At 35.6% G+C, this 20,402-nt stretch overlaps 5 protein-coding genes across 6 annotated transcripts in view; 3 read left to right on the top strand and 2 right to left on the bottom strand.

Annotated features, from left to right (window-relative positions):
* The window catches only part of LOC104735959 (BTB/POZ and MATH domain-containing protein 1-like), a 9,405-nt gene extending 8,603 nt beyond the window's left edge, over positions 1–802 (bottom strand). The window contains exon 1 of one of the 2 annotated variants that reach the window (XM_010455859.2): positions 125–802. In XM_010455859.2, the coding sequence (XP_010454161.1) occupies positions 125–407 (283 nt within the window). In that variant the 5' untranslated portion in view covers positions 408–802. The remainder of the gene's footprint in view (positions 1–124) is intronic. The other variant, XM_010455858.2, reaches the window with a different exon arrangement.
* LOC104735957 (guanylate kinase 3, chloroplastic-like) lies at positions 2,906–4,031 on the top strand. The gene has a single exon (XM_010455856.2). It carries the CDS (start codon positions 3,048–3,050, stop codon positions 3,891–3,893), a length of 846 nt encoding a protein of 281 aa, XP_010454158.1. The 5' UTR covers positions 2,906–3,047; the 3' UTR covers positions 3,894–4,031.
* LOC104735956 (probable pectinesterase 29) lies at positions 4,416–6,047 on the bottom strand. Its single transcript, XM_010455855.2, has 4 exons — positions 5,773–6,047; positions 5,502–5,661; positions 5,185–5,403; positions 4,416–4,962 (listed from the first exon to the last, which is right to left on the bottom strand). Exons 1-4 carry the CDS (start codon positions 5,985–5,987, stop codon positions 4,552–4,554), a joined length of 1,005 nt encoding a protein of 334 aa, XP_010454157.1. The 5' UTR covers positions 5,988–6,047; the 3' UTR covers positions 4,416–4,551.
* On the top strand, positions 9,880–13,280 carry LOC104735955. The gene is made up of 5 exons (XM_010455853.2): positions 9,880–10,127; positions 10,401–10,867; positions 10,981–11,619; positions 11,694–12,618; positions 12,713–13,280. Exons 1-5 carry the CDS (start codon positions 10,077–10,079, stop codon positions 13,139–13,141), a joined length of 2,511 nt encoding a protein of 836 aa, XP_010454155.1. The 5' UTR covers positions 9,880–10,076; the 3' UTR covers positions 13,142–13,280.
* On the top strand, positions 13,460–14,503 carry LOC104735954. Its single transcript, XM_010455852.1, has 4 exons — positions 13,460–13,729; positions 13,820–14,039; positions 14,154–14,199; positions 14,292–14,503. The coding sequence occupies exons 1-4, from the start codon at positions 13,603–13,605 to the stop codon at positions 14,409–14,411; spliced, it is 513 nt and encodes a 170-aa protein (XP_010454154.1). The 5' UTR covers positions 13,460–13,602; the 3' UTR covers positions 14,412–14,503.

Here is a 20,402-nt window from a genome sequence, read left to right as displayed (position 1 = left end):
CCACGATACTTGAGAGTATAAGGACCGCTTTCGAGAGCTCTACCAAAATGGCTATGAACCTTATGCTTCCCATTACCACTCTGATCGACAAGCGTGAGCTCAAAGAGAGCCCTGACATCAGCTCCTTCGCTAGCGAGTGCAATGAACAAAGAAACGTAAGACGAGTTATCCTCAGGACTCTTCCCATCAGGATAAAAGTAGATAGCCCACGAGTAACCACCGATCATAAACGTTTCGGAAGCGACGTATTTGCCGACACCAACGCCTTTGGCGAGAGAATAGCCACAGATCTTGAATTCATGGACGCCATTAACGGTTTCCGTGGTAGAAGTCGACACCGTGAGAGACTGGCTAAGCGATTTCGAAGATCTAGAAGAAACCTCCCCGCAAACCCTAGTTGTGCCCATCAACAATACAAAGATCCCCAAAACCAAAACAACAAAAAGATCTTTGCTTTATACAAAAAGCTTACAAGGAATCAAATCAAAGTATTGAAATTTGAGAAAACCCAGAAACAAAAAAAAAAAATCAAGATTCAAGAGCGATCGAATAAAAGGAACAAAATATTTTATAGGGGTTTTGAGAGTAATCACAAAAGGAACGAAACTGGAATACGGAATCGGAAGGAGAGAAGAAGGGAAGGATGTATGAATCGACGGAAGTCTCTGGTAGAGATGGAGCGTGGGGGGATAGATCGATGACGTCGGTGGATACGAAAATGGAAAAGAGAAAGAAAGAATGAAGGAACGAAGGAACGAACGAACGAAAGTGATACTTTGGGTTTTTTTTATAAACACAAAAAAAAAAAAAGAAGAGTTTGGGAGAGAGAAGCTGTAGGCTACAAAAAAATCTCTTTTGAATTTGTGTTTCTCTGTTAATGGGCAGCAAAAATCCTAAATGGGTATATTATTAAATGGGTCTAAACGGGTATGTTACTTAATGGGCAGGGGTTTTAATGGGCAGAGTCTTAATGGCAGGGCAAGCCCGTTTTAAGATCACTACAACTAATATTTTTTTTTTACGTGCAAATCTTCGACAACCTTTTTTTTTTCTTTTTTTCTTTTTTATTTTTAAAGTGCTAATTGAACAATATTTGAAATCTTTTTATTTGTAAACCAAACCAAACATAACCAACACCCTTGTAAGATCATAATCATCGGTTATATAGCCACTTGGCTGTCAAAAAAATTAATTAATAATATTTTAATTGAATTTAGTTATTTAATTGTTTTTTAATTTATGCAACCAATAAAAACATGTGTAGATTCACTGATTTAGTGTCTTGAGACTCTTTTTTCTCATCTCTCCATCTTTTTCTTATTTTTTACTTTTGGTTTTTATAGTTCTGATCCTCTATTAGGTGTGTCCAATAATCATACTCTAAAACCTCTCTTGGTTGGTAAGATGTAATATGAAACTTGTGCATGTGTTATGTTATTATTATCTGTTTGTCCATGAGGCTTGATGTTTTTCCAAAAACAATATTTAGGGGTGGTATTAGATTCTAACTTACGAAGATTTTTGAAGTTTAAACAGTAGAAACTTAGATCTAAGAGTCTTAAGAACGATCTAGTGTGCACATATACATTGTAGCTCTTGTCGACATTAATTCAAGGATTTAGCGAGAACTTTTAACATTAATTCAAGGATTTAGCGATATATACTATTTGCTTTTGTGTGCAGCTGTTTCTGCTGTTGTTGCAGCATCCAACCAAGGATGGTTGAACGCTCAACAGCTCCGTTCGCTCTTCGATGCAGCTCACCAAGTATTTGGCGAGCCTATCCATCCCCTGGAAGAAGGCTTGTTTAGGGTGGATGCAAACATACACACTGATCATAATGTCTGGATCCCGTCAATCCACCACAAAACAGGGGTAATAGATTAAAAGTGAAAGATTGTTAAAAATTGATAGAGATTTTTGTTGATTAGTTTTCTAACAACTTCTATATTTTTATGATAATTTCCATGACTTTATTTTGTAAAGATTGTGTCTAAAATCATGAACCAATAACATAATAATTAAACTCATTAACAATTTTAAATTCTTTTATTTTAATCTATACTAATAAAAAGTAGAAGCTATAAGCTTCTTAAAGCGTCCATCTAAGCTTTAAAATCACCAATAGTGATTAGACACCTCACTAATTAATATTTTTTAAAATTTTCAGAATTTTATATATTAAAAATTATTTTAAACAACCTATCAGGATTTGACATGTCATTCATTAATATTTTTTAAATTTCTAGAATTTTTAGAAAAATTTTAAATTTTAAATTTATGAATATAAAAAAACTATGTACAATATTCCACATCGGCTAAAAAAATTTTAGACAATGATTCAGAGCCAGTATAAATAAGATTAATATGTTTCCAACAACGAATGAGCAGGAAAGCTTGATTTATCAAGCGTCCAAGTTTAAAAGTTTTATTCGGTTTGATCCGGTTTTTTATTTGATCAAATTAAAACTTTAAAAAGTTTCAAAAATATATATTATAATATTTCTAATTTTTAAAAGTTTAAATATTATAAATATTGAAACTTTTAAAAATTTGAAATATTATAAATATTGAAACTTTTTAAAAGGTTCAAATTTTAAATTTCAAATTAAAAATTAAAAATATTAAAAATATTCATGTAATACATAAATTATCTTATTTATCTACGTTTGTGTTTTTTATTACTTATATCCGTAATACCATATACTACAAAAATTAAAAAATAGTCGTGAACCAATTATACACGATTCGGTATCATATACTTTCGAATCCTAAAATTAAAATTCAATTGGTTTTTAGTCAATTTCGGTTTGTTTTTAGTTCCTTCCTCTTGTTTTGCTTTCGTTTCGGTTTGGTACATTCGGTTCGGTTATTTCGCCCGGGCCGTGTTCTCACTTCTCTTAATAACCGAACCATCGAGAAGATGGGTGGGTGGGTCAAACTCACACCGAAGAAAACGAGTGTTCACCGTCAACGCCGAGAGAGATAAAGCAAACCACCAAATCAACCGACCAATTCACTCACAAACCAAACGCTTTAATCCCCCAAATGTTGCGTAAACTCTCTTCTTCTTCTCTCTTCCGTTCAACAATCTTGCCAATTTCAACCAAACCAATCTTCAAATCGCAATCTTACAATCATCCTCAATCACTCCGTCGTCTCTTCTTCTCTTCCTCCTCCTTAAAAATGTCATTTTTACCTAACTCCCCTTCTATTCCAACATCCACCAAACCCGAATTGCTTCGTTCACTCGAATCCCATCTGGGTTCTTGCTTCAGCAACGATCCAATCACTCCTCAACCAAACCCTCTAATCATCGTGATAAGTGGAGCAAGCGGAGTTGGCAAAGACGCAGTCATCAACAAGCTTCGACAAGTTCGTCAAAGTCTTCATTTTGTCGTCACAGCTACTAGCCGTCCGATGAGACCCGGAGAGATCGACGGTAAAGATTACTTCTTTGTTTCCAAAGATGAGTTTTTGTCAATGATTGAGAAAGATGAGCTTCTTGAGCACGCACTCGTTTACGGTGATTACAAAGGGATACCTAAGAAACAGATTCAGGAGTACATGGGGAAAGGGTACGACATTGTTTTGAGAGTTGATATCCAAGGAGCTAAGACGTTGAGGAAGATTCTTGGGAGCTCTGCTGTGTTTGTTTTCATTGTTGCTGAGAGTGAGCTTGCTATGGTTGAGAGGTTGGTTGATAGGAGAACAGAGAGTCATGAGGAGTTGCTTGTTAGAGTTGCTACAGCGAGAGAAGAGGTTAGGCATATTAAGGATTTTGATTATGTGGTTGTGAATGCTAAAGGGAAGCTTGATGATTCGGTTAAGCGTGTTGAATCTATTATTGATGCTGAGAAGTCTAAGGTTCATCAGAGAATTGTTAGGATTTGATTGGTTTCTCAAATTTGTTTTCTTAAGGTTACTTATTTGCTTCCCGTTTTGATGAAAGATTGAAACTAGGAAATGGAATGAGGAACACATAATTTATGAAAGTTTCTTTCTTGATACAACAAGAGATTCGTTTACTAACTCGCACTAGTTCAGGACTCTTTACTTTTGTTTTTGGTAGAAGTAACTCGCACTAGTTCAGGACTCTTTACTTTTGTTTTTGGTAGAAGTAACTCGCACTAGTTCAGGACTCTTTACTTTTGTTTTTGGTAGAAGTAACTCGCACTAGTTCAGGACTCTTTACTTTTGTTTTTGGTAGAAGTAAACTTGGGGATTGACCCAAGCTCTTTGCTCATATAACTTTCTTCTCTCATATCTTTTGAGACGGTTTCTAAATCTCTTGAGTTGAATGCTATCTCTTTTCCTGGCTACGCCCTATGTAGTATGTATGATAATATGATCTCTTGAACTCCATTGAGCAAAGAGCTTCGGTCAAAGAACTCCATTATGACTTACAAGTAAAATAATATGGTTTTGTATTGGAGTCTAGAAATTGGTTTGGTAAAGCAATTATACATTTTTTTGCTAATGTAACCATATAAAAGGGGATGATCGATCAATAAGAAATCTTAAAAAAAAAAACTAGGAAGCAAAGGAGAGATCAAGCATAGATGGGTAAATCTTGAATCCATTCACCAAGATTAATGAAGCTCAGATCAGCGAAACTTTGGACGGTTGATCCACTCAGCTTCTTAACCCACTTCACACGTCTTTCTGTATTTGATCCACTTCCGAAGCATCCATATTCTGCAAAGGTTAGCTGGTTTTCGTGCTCCCAGTAGTTCGATGAGTTCCATCCTTCAGGAACAACCACATCCGTCAGGTTGGAGTTGTAAAATATCACTCGAGAGTAACTCCGCCAGGGTCTGCCCAAGAAGGCCGTGCCGGTTCCAAAAACGAGACAGTTGATGAATACGAATCCATTCGTGTCCTCAGAATTGTTCCGTCCTTGAGACGTTATGTAACCCGCTCCCTGTAGTACCTGCCCAGCTAGCACTTGTATCACACAGCTCTACAACCCACCAAAACACAAACCAAATGATTAAAATCAGACCAGGATAAAATAGGATTTGAGTCCTACAATGTGAAAACCGAAGGGCTGTTACGGAAATCAGGGTTTGGTTCGGGTTATTTAGTTTTTAGGCGTTTTTGAAAAATGGTGACCAAACTTATATGATGTTATTATAAGTTATAAAACCAATATCATCATTTTGTGAAGAATGTAACTGTTCACCTGGTAGATAGATTGGCCGCTACCAAAGATGAAATCAACCGCGCCTTGGATGGTGCACCGGTGGAAGTAGTGTCGGCCACCCGAGTCCCACAAGGTGTCTTGAATTCCAGCAAACCCTACCGAGTAAAAAGCCGACTTATCGCCGCCGATAAACCCTGCCACGGCCGCCTTTCTAGGGTTCTTGTTAATTTTCCCTTTGCTTGGGAAGTTGTAGGAATTCTATAAAAAAAATATAAACAAAGAAACCAGTTATGTAATTAATAAAAAGAAGGAATCATCAGATAGAAAATGCCAAAACAAAATAAAAACCACCGTACGGTGAAAGTGATGCTTTTAACGACGGTGTTATTGGCGTAGGTAGCAAAGGTAGGGCTTTGTTCAATCGAGTCATGGTCGTCCCATTCAACCCTCGTTATCCTTTTCCCAGCTCCGATAATTACTATGAACTGTTTATCACACGGTATCTTTATTTTCTCTCTTTTATTTTACAAGACAGAGAAAAAAACATTACTAAGCACTTTTCACATATGTAACTTCCCTACAAGACATATATGTAACTTCAATTGAAAATGTTGCTACAGTACTGACCTGTAAAGGCCGGCGTTAACGTTGATGAAGAACCACTGACTATTGTCTTTTGGGACAGAATCAATAGCTTTTTGTATGGTCGTGAAATTTCCATGGCCCGATTGATCCACGAACACTTGTCGATGGTACACTCCGAATGGTTTAGCTTCATAGAGATGAGGTAGGCAAAAACAACAAAGGGCGACGAGACCAATGATAATTCGATGAGTTCCCATTATTATACCTTCTGATTTCGATGAGATGATATCAAAACGTAAGAGTTTATAAGAGAGGTATAGGGTAAATGAGAGTAGTGGAGGAAATGGGTTATTTAACAAAGGTCGTGACATTAATGCTTTTTGTAGATATTTTGATGAAGATTTTATCCTTTATTTTCTTTTGATTATGTATGGGGTTTATTGTGTAATTAAGGTAGAATCTAAATGAAACCGGAACGTATAGGTTTGTTTCTAGATTGGGTAATCTTATGTGAGAGAGGTCAAAAACCAAAAAGGAAGTTGTAATCTTTGTGATTGTGGTAACTGTAAAGTTAGTGGTCGTGGAATTTTTCTTTGTATCGGCAAATTAGTTTACACAATTTAGAAACAAATCAAATAAAATTAATACTGTAACTAAAAAATTTTGAACACAATTTCTATGAAATAGTGGAAGTAATTCTGCTTTATAATCGGAAGCTTTACGGGCTATAACACATATTAATTTGATAAAGAATCATAACATCTAAACGGTAAAAAAATAATACACACACCATATCTAACACAAAAAAGAAAAAAATCATAACATCTAAAAGGTGAATAAAACAAAGACATTTTTTTTTTGGGCAAAAAAAACAAAGACATCTAAAGTTTATACTTGAAAGACAACTAAAGTTTATAAGATAGAACTTGTATATATAATTTCCTATTTTTTTTTACTATACCAATCTCCATATATTCACATCTACATTATTTATGTATATAAAGTTAACTTTTTTCTCTTATCATTCTTCCACATCAGCATTCACCTAAGCAATGCTATTTATTTCTTTTATTTTAAAATACTATTTTATTATATAATTATTACATCTAATTAATAATAGTAAAAAATAAATAAAAAATGAATTAAGTAAAATGAATTAAATTTTAAAATAGTGAAAACAATAATATAAATTTGTTGTAGTGAATAATAAAAATAATACCTATGTAAACATGAATTAAGTAACATTAATGAAAATTTTCAAATAGTAAAAATAATACTATGAATTTGTTTTAGTAATTATGTTATTTTGCAAATTTTAACCAAAAAAAATCTTATTCCAAAATTTAGAATGGGTTATTGAGTTTTAGAATCGAAGTAAGATTATAATGCATGGTGAAGTAAAAAAAACAATTTATGTAATTGTGTTTATAAAATTCTAAACTTCAAAATAAAACTGAAGTGAAACATTAGTTTCAAAGAAAAATATACTACAAAGATCTATTATGAAAAAATAAAATCAACGGTCACAAAATATAGAAAAATGATATGCAAACCGTTACAAAAAATGATATGCGATGTAGCATATCTCATTAGGCATATTATCAACTGGAGCTACAATTCTATAAAATGATTAAAAAATATATATAAGCATGAAATTTCATCAATTTTATCAACTGCTTTTAACCCAAAAGATTGGAAGAAACAACATATTTAAAGTACACTATGTTTTTTAGAGAAGATAAAGCTGAGATTGCATCACAACATTAACATCTGAAAATGACATATGAGGTTTTAGAAAAATATGTAAGCACTCTTGACTTGATTAGTGAACGTATATTCATTATCGACTTTAACCGTTTCATGATTTAAGCATTCTTGACTTGGTCTTCTATTATGGCAAGTGATGCAATTGAACAACCCTGTTGTAGCGACATAACACTAAAAATGTTCATGAAATTTTGTATATTTACATTTAACATTGGATATCAATATTTTTAAATGATCTCTATAATTAGACCAACAATCGACATTCGACGTTAGAACTTATAAAAATATGTTTTCATGGGATATGAATATGAAATGAATTCTTTTCAGGATAAAAAGTCAGAAGATTGTTGACAATATTGTTTACTCTTCAAGTGACGTTCTTAACTCATTTTTTGTTACCACATGATATATTGTTGATTTGCCAAGCAAACATTATCGGGACACTAGACAATATATGTTCTATATAGATTAGTAAAATAAATATGGCTTTTACAAATTTCTCTTTTAAACTTAAAATGAATATATTTATATTTAATAATTTTTTGTTTATAAAAAATAGATATAACAAGGAAACATTATCTTCAACAATATATATATTGTATATTACTTAGTAAATTAAGTTTAGTGTTTATATAGATGTATACTCAAAAGTTTGAATGGTTATATTTGAGTTAAAGAATTTATCTTGATAGAAAATATTTTAAACTAAAATCTCGAGCGTGGGCAAGTACACATTCTAGTTATATAAATATATATATATATATATATATATATAAATCTTCTTTTTGAGGATTCAGCTTACATGAAAGCGTTAGTTTGAAAAAATAAAAGTACTTGTTTGTGTCTGTAACTGTGATGAAGATGATGAGAAGTGAAATGAGAAAACCAATGAATAATTTGATATCATTTAGGCGTATATAAGATAATGTATTCAATATGGTTTATCTAATCTTTTTTTTTCCACAAATATGGTTTATCTAATCATCAAGACATCATTACTGTTGTATATATATATACAACAAGAGTTAACATAAGCAAAGCAACATAAGAATAGACGCTTCATGAGCTTATCAAAGAGATTTTCAACTGAAACAAATTTAATTTACGATATTTGAGAAGTCTATTAGAACTAATGCGGATTCCTCTTTAAAGTCAGGCTATGATTTTGAGAAGAGTTTTGTTGTATCAGAGACAAGGATATGATTTCGATTTCTTGTAATGTATCAAAGACGAGTTTTATAACGGGAGTGAAAATATAGTATTACAATTTGTAAGAGCTAAATTTCCTGTTACTTTCTATTTTGTTTAGTACATTGGTAAGTCTAGGAGATTACTAAATTTAGTTATTTCTTATAAAGTCATCATCATGTGTGTTTTTTTTCTACGATGGAAGGATTTAAATGGGTCCAAAAGTGGAGGGATCCCATTTGAGCCTTTAACTTCACACAAGAAGACTTCTGCTGGAACACGTATGCTTGCAAGTCACCATTACTCTTAACGAGTTATTGATGACTTATTATTTAATTATTGCAATTAGACTTCATTACATTTGCGTACGCCAACTTTTTTAGAACCAATAATTTGTGACTTATATCTTAAGTATATATACAAATCTTCTGCCAAATGTAGTAATATGGCCACGTTGGAAATAAAAAACAATGGTAATGTTAATGAATAATGATGTAGATTTTCTTGCGTTTACTATATATGGTTACATTAGCAGAAAATGTATTATTGCTTTACCAACCCAATTTCTAGAAATTCTAGACGCAAAAAACATATTATATTTTTACTTGTAAGTCATAACGGGTTAATACAAATAATCCCCACGGCATTTCCTAACATAAAGACTGCAAAGAAATCATACAATTATTGATATAAGGACAATTATAACTGATCATATTAGGTTCTTTTGCCTTAAAAATCAATGAGAAGGTAGAATGAGCCATGGCAACCTTGAGAAGGATAAGTAAGCAACATGTAATTATGTGACTTTAAGTCATAGAATTTCCCAAAGGATAGATAAGTAGCATGTCTAACTAACTAACAAACCATGTAACCAACATAGTACAAATCTTTTTAACTTTGTAAGTTACTCCAATAAGAAACGAAAACTTAAAACTGACAAAAACATAAAGCAAAAAACGAATAGAAAATTGACCTTTTTAAGGTATACAAGAAGATGTTACAAAAGTGATGTAACATTTGGTCACAGAATTGCAGTGTGAAGCATCATCCATCATACAACGATAAATCTTGAAGTTACACTTTCTTGCACATTTCCCCTTGCGTTATTTAGCTTATTTGCAGACTTTCTCCCCACTCCTTTTTGCCTATTTTGCTTCCCTCTCTCTCCTTTCTCTCTCACTCTATATATACATGATACATCCATATATAAATTGTCGAATGTAAAATCACGCTTTACTCGTTTCTCTACATCATCAACAACTCCTCAAGTCATCACTATTTAAAAAAAACGAAAAAGCAAGAAAGAAAGATTGATAAAGTTAAAATCAATTCGAATGCGATTTTGAGTAGGAAAGGAGTAAATAAAAAAGAACAGCCAAGAAAGTTTTATAATGGATTCAAGAAAGTTTGAAGACGACGAAGATCGAAGTATTCGTTTGCAGGTTTTTATCACACTAAATTTCTAACTTTTTCTTTAATATGTAAGCTTTTTTTTTAGTTTAGATATTTCCATGAAAACTTTTAATCAAGCTTTTTACATTTTCACTTAATATTATCCTCTTTAGTATTTACAAAAATTAAAATCAATAAATATCTCAAATTTGAACTTTGAAATGCCGATCATATATTATTTTCTAAAAACAAAAACAAAAAATCAGTTTAAATACTATTAAAATTTTTAACTATCTTTAAAGTACTCAACATTTTTGTATAAGGTATCCGAACTTGAGAAATTGGAGGAAGCTATAGGCTCAAACGACACCGTATTCGATCTAAGAAGCAGCATTGAGAAAGGCGACAGCGGCGAAACCGCAGACGCAGCTTCCGTCTCATCCACGTTTGCGTTTCGGAGGAAATCAACAGTCCCGGCTCCGGAGAAAAAGCTAACGCTGTTCGCTCTACAACTCGCGATTCTCGAGAAAACTGCAACCGGAATCGGAACCCTAGGGTTTATCTGGGCCACGGTGGTTCTTCTCGGCGGCTTCGCGATCACACTCGACGGTTCCGATTTCTGGTTCATCACCATCATCCTCCTAATCGAAGGTGCTAGAATTTTCAGCAGAAGCCACGAGCTCGAGTGGCAACACCAAGCCACGTGGACCGTCGCCGGCGTCGGAATCAGTAGCTTTCGTGCTCTCCGATCAAGCTCAGCCTCGCTTCTCAGGAATCTAAAACGAATCAGGTTCAATTTTTGCATTAATCTACCTGGGCCTAGGCCCAATATCCCTCAGGCCCAGGCCCAGAACTCGGAACAGAGCATATGTTAACTTATCGTTTGTGTGTGTTTCTCTGCAGTGGTTCGATCTTTAAGCCACGATCGAGGGAAGGGACGGCGACAAGAGACTGTGTCGTTAGAGAAACGACGTTGGAGACATGGAAGAACTCAGATGTACCTCTTCTTCCATACGCGAGATGGTTCTTCATCTCCAGTACAGTGAGTAGGCTTCTTTACTGGCTCCAGCTTCTATCTGCAACGGCTTGTGTGGCTTTGTCTTCTTACAAGCTTGTTAGGCATAACTATGGAGATGTTCATAAAGGAGATACGGACAAGAGGAATAGACAGTCTGCTCTCAACATATTCTACGCCCTCGCCTTTGCTGAAGCGTTGTTGTTTCTTGCGGAGAAAGCTTATTGGGAGTGGCAAGTCAGTGTTTGTAATTTGCTTGAGAATGTGACTAGAGAGTGTGAGTTTGGTGTTACTGGTTTGGTTTCGATCAAGAGGTTTTTCTATGATTCGTATTCAAAGTGTGTCAATGGGAGTATATTTGATGGTTTGAAGATGGATATAGTGAGTTTTGGTATGGAGCTTTTGGACTCTAACTCGTCTGATGAACAGCTCATTGGAGTGAGGATTCTTAGGCAGTTTGCTGTGACTGAACGGTACTCTGAGGATACTCTTGAGAAGATTGGAATCAACTTTCCCGTCATCGAAAGGTTTGGTCTTTACTACTCAAAATGTCATAGCAATGGATCAAGGAAGTGTTGCTAATTTTGTTTGATCTTACTAGATTGGTGGAGATGTTAAACTGGAAAGATCTGCAAGAGGAGGAGATAAGGAGATCAGCTGCTGAGATACTATCGAAACTAGCTGGCAAAAAGCAGAACTCTTTAAGAGTCGCTGGGATCTCTGGGGCAATGGAATCGATTTCATCGTTATTAGAGAACACTAGATCATCAGGTGAAGCTCCTGATGAGATTGGAGAGAAAAAAGTGTTCCACGACCATAGCCTACACTATGATTTCTGGAGATTTAACAATTTGGGACTTCTAATTCTGAAGAAACTAGCTAAAGATCATGACAACTGTGGAAAACTAGGCAACACGAGAGGTCTTCTCCCCAAGATAATTGATTTCACACACGCGGACGAAATTATGTTGAGGGATGAGACCGCAGACATCGCGAGGTCACGGGTGCTGACGCTGAAACGGTCGCTGCAGCTGGTGAAAATGTTAGCCAGCACAACAGGGAACACAGGGAAGTGCCTCCGGAAAGAGATCTCTGAGATTGTATTCACAGTTAGCAACGTCAGGGATGTACTGAGACACGGGGCGAGATACCCTAAGCTGCAGAAGCTTGGGATTGGGATCTTGACAAACCTTGCGCTTGAGGCCGAAGTTAGGGAGAGAATTGGTGGAACGGGTCGTGTTCTGAAAGAGTTGTTCAACATATTTTTAAAACGGGAAACACACGGGGATGAGGGACATGAGGGTTGTGTGAGGATTGCTTCAGGAGAAGCGATAGCAATGCTTGTGTTGGAGAGCAAGTGTAACTGCCTCCATGTTCTTAGGCTTGGCGTATTGGGAAGACTTGTGGAAGCACTTGAAGTTCCTTCAATCCGTGTAAACGCTGCAAGAGTGTTGAGAAACTTGTGCTTATACTCTGGGGATGGCTGCTATCATGACCTCAAGTTCGTTAAAGCAGCAGCACCAACGGTTAGTTATTCTGTTATACAAATTTAAATTGAAAAATTTACACCCAACTCGAATCCAGTAACAAATCCGGTTAACTTTTCTCTTTTTGTTGCAGGTGTTGAGGTCAATAACGTCAGAAGACAACAAATTACAGGAAGTCATGGTGGGATTAGCAGCACAAGTGTTTAGATTCATGAGTTCGAAAGAATCGGGATATGTTTTCATGGATTCAGGGATCAAGAGGCAAGAACTAGCGTACTCATTAGTCTCGATTCTGAAAAAGAACGACAAGCCAGCGATTAAGGTTCCAAGAATCAGGAGGTTTGTGATCGAGCTGGTGATTTGGATGATGGAAGATGATGTGGAGAATAATGTCTCAGTGTTTAGAGAGTTGGGTCTGCAGAAAGAGCTTGAAAAGGTTCTAGAAAATACAGCTGAGCTCGAGAACTTCGATGTTTTCTCAGGTACTGTTGGACTAAGCCGTCATAGCAGAACGGTCCATTCACTAGCCGAGCTAGCCTTGAAAATTCTTGAAGATTTCTGAACCATACACAGTCATCCTGCAATATATCTCAAAGCTCTGCATTTAGAGCTGCAAAATATTATGATTCATTGTTTTGTAAGAAGAATGAATTACAATGTACAATCAATAATGCAATATATTCTTTAATTTATTGGTTTAATCTTTAAAGAATGCGACAAAGGTCCACACACCTACCTTTTCTCTAGCTATTCTTTTCTTCTTGTGCGCAGAAGACAGCAAATAAGCAAAATGGTTTTCGCAGAAACTATGAAGCTTGGGATTTGATTCTTTGCCCAAAGTTAAAGACAAAGTAAAGAATTTAAAACATTGCTTTCTGCTGAAGGAACTTTCTATCCCAATGAACTAGATAAATATATAGACACATATGACACATACAGAGATCTTTGTGATTATCCCAAGACAGAACCAAGAGTAAAAGACCTGTCTGTTTATTACATTTGTTGTCGGAGAATCTTGTAGGCATGGCTTCAGGAGGATCAAAGTCGGCAGCTTTCATGCTTCTGCTGCTGAATCTTGGTCTTTATTTCGTCGTCACCGTCATCGCTTCTTGGGCTGTTAATCACGGCATCGAGAGAACTCGCGAGTCCGGTACTTTTAACAACTTCTCTTAGTTAACAGATAAACCCAACATTTTTATAAATTTGAAATTGTCATCAATCTTTTCTTTTTATTTTGTAGCGTCGACGCTGTCTCTTCCGGCGAAGATCTTCCCGATATACTTCCCCGTGGGGAACATGGCTACTGGTTTTTTCGTAATATTCACGTTGATCGCCGGCGTCGTCGGAATGGCCACATCACTCACCGGAATCATGAACGTTCTTCAGTGGGACTCTCCGAATCTTCACTCTGCCGCCGCTTCTTCTCTGATCTCTTGGTCTCTCACTCTCCTCGCCATGGGGTAAAAAAAACACTCATTCACCGTCCGGTTTATTATTTAAATCAAAACGTGTTTTAATCCGGTTTAATTTTAAAAATCAAATCTTAACCGAATATAATGTTTGGTACACCACAGATTGGCATGTAAAGAGATCAACATAGGCTGGACCGAAGCTAATCTAGTGAGCTTTTTTACCCTCATCCTCCTTTTGTTTAAGAGAATTTGCAAAATGTATATTCTTATGGAGATTAAAATTGTGTTTTGTATTTGCAGAGAACTCTTGAAGTTTTGACAATAATTGTGAGTGCTACTCAGTTGGTGTGCACCGGAGCTATTCACGTTGGGGTTGGAGAAACTGTGGCTGGAGAAACGCCTCACGTTGGGAGAGTTTGAGTTTCCAAAGATTATATATTATGCATTTGTTTAAGATGGTGTAATTGTGTGTTTGTGTTTTGTGTGTTGTTGATTGATTTATTCTTTTGCTATTTTTATTTTGTGTACCATGATTATGAATGTTACTATTATGTGAAAAAAAAAAAGCCAATCAAATAGAATGAAAGATGATAAATTAAATAATTTACAAACCACTTTTAGCTTTCATCATAACAAAAAGGGCACATCTTGGTAATTTACAAACCATGTTTAGCTTTCATCTTACCTTTTTAGGGTTGCCACCACCAAAAAGATCATATCATCATAGCTGAATGAAGCTTTTTTTGTTTTAAACATAATTTTGATCACGGAAGTAAATTGGAATACATAGAACAATATATTCATTTCAAGTAATACTTTCATTTTTAGGAGTAGTTGCCCATTTAGTTTTATAGTTTTTTTTTTAATTTTATACTCAACATATTAAAAGAGAGGTTTTTCTTGTGATGTGCCTAAAATTCATAATTTTGCCGATTTATCTTGTGAAATGACGCATATTTATAGAATGTTGCCCATTTTTCTTCTGATTATCTTCTACAGAATTTTTTTTATTAAATCCTTTCTATATTCTTATAATGTTTGATGTTAATTCTCATAAGCTCTTTTTTACTTATGATATGATGTGCCTTTAAAATTTATTCAGAAGAACTTTTTCTTGTGCAATATGCATTAATAGACGTTGATACATTTATATACGTATATACTGAGAATTCTAGCTTATAGATGATAAAAGAAAATGTGTTTTTGTTACCTCGGGAGTGGAATGTAGAATTTTTCTGTCGACATTGGTAACCCATTGTGGGAAGTCATCTTTAATCTTGAATTCGACATCTCTCATTGTAGAAGGACTGACTACGAGAACGAGAGTGGACAATGTTATTTTTTTTTTTTTATTATTTTTTTTTGAACAAAGTAGTGGACAATGTTATTAAGGTACGAAAAAAAGTTGTAACCGTTGTTTGAATCTCCATTGTACGTAAGAGAATAAAAGATTTTTTTTTGTTTTCTCTCTTTAAGGAAGTTTGTTGAACATATCAGAATGAGAAAGAGTCAAAAGTTAAGAAATAATGAAATGTTTGAATTCATATCACTCAGGGTTTGGTTGTTTATATAAGAAAACAAAATGAACATTAAATTTTGTTTGAGTGTATTTTATTATAATTACCACTTCGGATCGTTCACATCATGACATGCATACACACGCTTTCTAATTGAGCTTTCCTTTTTTTTTTGTTGTAATTATTACTACACTACATTTTTCTAATATTTGTATTTGTAATTTTTACAGTTTATAAATAAATTATCATCTTTATTATTCACGAATCATTATCTATTTATTTACAAATTACTGATCGTTGGCGCTAGAGAGAGGGGCAGTTTTAACTACGTGAGTATGACCGACGCGAGAGGTACTTTCTTGACAAGATGAGTTGATATGAGATCGAAGATAACCTAATGGAATCATGGAACTACTATGATGATGGAGAATCTGATGATTGGGGGCAGAGCTACAAACGCTTAAAGGTATAAGATCACAAGCTAGCACATGTCGTCTAAAGCAAACTACAGAAGATAATTGCGGAAGATCAGTATCGTTCGTCTCATGGTAAACACTACCATTATCCCTAACGCATGGTGGACCACACTTGAGACTTTGAGTATATTGACGGTGGATTAGTATATTTCGTCTCATGAAAGATCAGTATTACGGTGGATCAGTATTGATGGTGGATCGGTATTGTGGAAGATCAGTATCATTCGTCTCATGGATCTTTTTTATAAGAACCAAGCACCGCACCGGATCGGAGCCTAATCACTGGAATGTATCAACTAGAATAAAATTCACGGTGGAGTTTCATAACTACAACCTGATTCAATAACAAACCTGCTTGTCGAGCAACGTAAGATCAGAATTACGCACAAGGACGAAGGAAGGAAATTGGAAGAACAAAAAACACCAAAAGAAGATAAGTATTACTTTTTATTGCATGTGATGCTTCATAAATTATGACCATCGTAAGCAACAATGGTTTAGCATTAATTAATGCAACTATGCAAGCATGGCGAAACAACATGAAATACAGAATGATCTGTATTTTAAAACAGATGCAGAGTCTCATATATTAAAGAAAAGTTCTGTAACTATAGCTGTGACCATGGTCACTCCAACATTCAAATAGTCATTATGACTGTTGTTGAGGATATTGAGAAGGGGTCCAACATCCACTACATGACAAGACTAGTTTTCCGTGGAGATCAAACTGAAGCTTGTTTTGCATCAGCAAAAAGAGGATCCAAAAAATTCACTTCGGCTCGGAAGCTTCAACGAAAACACGGCCAATATGGCACAAATCAAGATAAGTTTTCTAATAACCATTCATAAATTCTATTTTTAAGTATCATGGTTGTTTTAAATCTAGAATCTAGATCCTTTCTTTGTGCTACATGAGATAAGTAGATAAGTCAAGCCCTTGACACTAATAAGTAACTAGTTGCTTAGCTAATTATATGTATATACTATAAAAACTATATATTAAGAACTAAGCATGCATGCACATTGGAAATATATTGGTGTATTGTAGAAGAATTTGATGAAAAAATTAAGTTCTTAAGCACAAGGGATCCCTAAGATCACAGAAGGTTTAGCAATAAGCATCTAGAATAAATAAATATAGATGTGTCTCTAAAGGTAGCAGAAGCTACGTGCTCATCTAAAATAGTCTAGAAGACTACGTTCATCTACGGTAAAGGCTAAGTGCCTTGTAACAGAGGTCTAACAAGCTCGAGTAACTTGAAGCAATATGTTTGTCTCTTAAGTTACTTGGAAAAGATCTGGATAAAACAATGTAGCTATACCGCAAGTACTAACAAGAAATCAAACACAACTTGTCTTTACGAGAAGTGACGACTGTCACTGTGAAAAATGACAGGTGTAGCCTTATGAGAATAGAGAAAGTGATCAAGATTGCTATAAAAAGAAGAGAAGCGGCTCTAGAACAAAGGTTTTGTAATGAACACAAGAATTAAAAGCACAACTCACTTTTATTTAGCTTAAGAAAATCTCTCAAAACTTAAGCTCTCAATTTCTCTTCTCACAAAACCTCATAAGTTATGTCACATATTAACATATCCTTATATAACACTTTTCTATTCCTAATCCTAGTAGGAACTATTAGTACTTAGATAACTCCTAAGTACATTTAACATTATCTCTTTGTAAACACAACTATTCTAGGATTAGGACTTGTCTTCTAACTCAAGGCTTCTTCAAGCTTATCCCAATAATCTCCTCCTTAATCTTGAAGACTGTCTTTGTCAGGTCATGCACTCCCATAAGACTCCTCATCTCTCTGAACTTTGTCTTGTCTAAAGCTTTAGTAAGAATGTCGGCTCTTTGCTCATTTCCCGGAACATGTTCTACCTCAATCTGGCCATTCTCAACTCTTTCTCTTATAAAATGATAACGCCTGTGTATGTGCTTGCTTTTACCATGAAAAACAGGGTTCTTTGTAAGAGCAATCGCCGAATGATTAACAATTCGTATGATTACCTTCTCTTCTGCAGCTCCAATGATTTCAACCAGTAAATCTTGTAACCAAACAGCTTGCTTAGCCGCCTCTGTTCCAGCCATGAATTACACTTCGCAAGAGGACAATGTCACCACATCCTGCTTCTGTGAGCACCATGTTATCGGGCTATCACCAAGGTAAAAGATATGTCCTGAGGTGCTTCTTCCATCTTCTTCATCAACATTATGACTACTGTCACTGTAGCCTATTAGTCGAGGCACCTTCTTCCGTCCATACAATAGTCCAAGAGTAGTGGTTCCCCTAAGATACCTCAAGCACTGCTTCATAGCTGCACCATGCGACACCCGCAGACTTTGCATATAACGACTGAGAATCCCTACGCAGTACGATAGGTCCGGTCTAGTGTGCAAAAGATACCTTAGACATCCAACATGTTTCCTATATGTCGTTGCATCGATCTCCTTTTCCTTCTCTGCTTTAGACATCTTCAACTCTGGTTCCATTGGTATGAGCACGGAATTGCATTGTGCCATTCCGGATTCCTCCAAGATCCTTTGAGCATATCGAGCTTGACTCAACGTGATTCCGTCTTGGTGTTGGTTAACTTGCATCCCGAGGTAGTATGTCAGTCTTCCAAGGTCACTCATTTCAAATTTAGAAGCCATCTCCTCCTTAAATTTGTTAACCACAACCAGACTTGTTCCTCTTACAAACAAATCATCTACATAGACACCAATGATAAGTAAGTTAGAGCCAACGTTCTTCTGATACACTGAAGGTTCCTTTGAGCATTTTACGAACTGCAATTCCATTAAAATCTGATTTAGCTTATTGTTCCAGACTCTAGGTGTCTGTCTTAGTCCATATAAAGCTTTATGGAGCTTGTAGACCTTCCCTTCACTACCTCTTTTCTCAAACCCCTCTGGTTGTGATACATACACTGTTTCTTTAATCTCACCATGAAGGAAAGCTGTCTTGACATCAAGATGATGTATCTCCCAACTATGTGATGCAGCAAGATCAATAAGCAGTCTGATGGTTTCAATTCTAGCAACTAGAGCAAAAACTTCTTCAAAAAAATCTACACCATACTTCTGCACATAACCTTTGGCAACAAGTCTTGCTATATATTTGTTGATACTACCATCACAATTCTTTTTTAACTTGAACACCCATTTTAAACCGATTGGTTTTGCTCCAAAGGGTAAATCGACAAGTTCCCATGTTCTAAGCTTCTCTATTGAAGCTATCTCTTCCTCACACGCTCGTGTCCACTCCTTAGGTACCATAGCTTCTTCAAAGTTCATGGGTTCACTATTAAGTGTTAATAACAGAAACTCACCCTCTTCCTCTGCAAGTAAGACATAGTCTTCTAAATATTTTGGTTTAACACTTGGTCGTGTTGACTTCCGCAATATAGGTTCTGTCGAAATATCTGCAGGTAATGTTGCAGTCTCATGTATTTGTTGCTCTGTTTCCTCTCCATCATCAAGAATTTCAACACTATCGGTCTCGCTTCTAGTATCTTCATCAATGTTCACAACTGCAGTCTCATTTTTTCTGATATCTTGGAGTCCATGATTCCCAAATACGCCAAAATTGATTCTGAAACTCTCATCTGTTCCTTCATGTGCCACATTTTTAACCCAATTCCAACATCTTGTTTCGTCGAACACTACATCTTGACTCACTACGATACGTCTCGTCTGTGGCTCCAGAAAGCGATACGCCTTAGAGCCAGGTTCGGTTCCCAGGTGAACTAACTCTCTTGTTCGATCATCCAACTTCTTTAGGTTCGGTTTCTCCACTTTGGCATAAGCAATACATCCGAAAATTCTAATGTGTTCGACTGTAGGTCTCTTGTCATGGAAAAGTTCATAAGGTGTCATGTCCTTCAAAGCTCGTGTTGATACTCTGTTCAATAAGTAGGTCGAGTGTCTAAGAGCTTTTCCCCAAAGATAGTTAGGCATGTTCATATATTTTAAGATGCTTCTAGTCATCTCCATCAGGGTCCGGTTGCGTCTCTCTACAACATCATTCTGTTGTGGAGTGTAGGGTGCTGTTAAGTGTTTCTTAATGCCTGCATTTTCACAAAATGAATTGAACTCTGTAGACACAAACTCTCCTCCTCTATCCGTTCTAAAGGTTTGAATCTTCTCAACCACATCCTTCTCAACCATAGCTTTGAACTTCTGAAATTTGTGAAAAGCTTCTCCTTTTTCTTTTAGTAGCATCGTCCACATGTATCGGGAGAAATCGTCAATGATCACGAAGACATATCTGTTCCCAGCAGGCGTACTTGGGGTAATAGGACCACAAAGATCTCCGTGTAAAAGTTCTAATCTTTGTTTAGCTCGAAACATAGTTGCCTGAGGGAATACCTGCCTTGTTTGCTTCCCAAGAAGACACGATCTACAGATTT

The sequence above is a fragment of the Camelina sativa genome, chromosome 13, assembly GCF_000633955.1.
Source record: "Camelina sativa cultivar DH55 chromosome 13, Cs, whole genome shotgun sequence".
In the NCBI taxonomy this organism is placed as follows: domain Eukaryota; kingdom Viridiplantae; phylum Streptophyta; class Magnoliopsida; order Brassicales; family Brassicaceae; genus Camelina; species Camelina sativa.
This window is presented reverse-complemented; position numbering and strand designations above follow the sequence as displayed.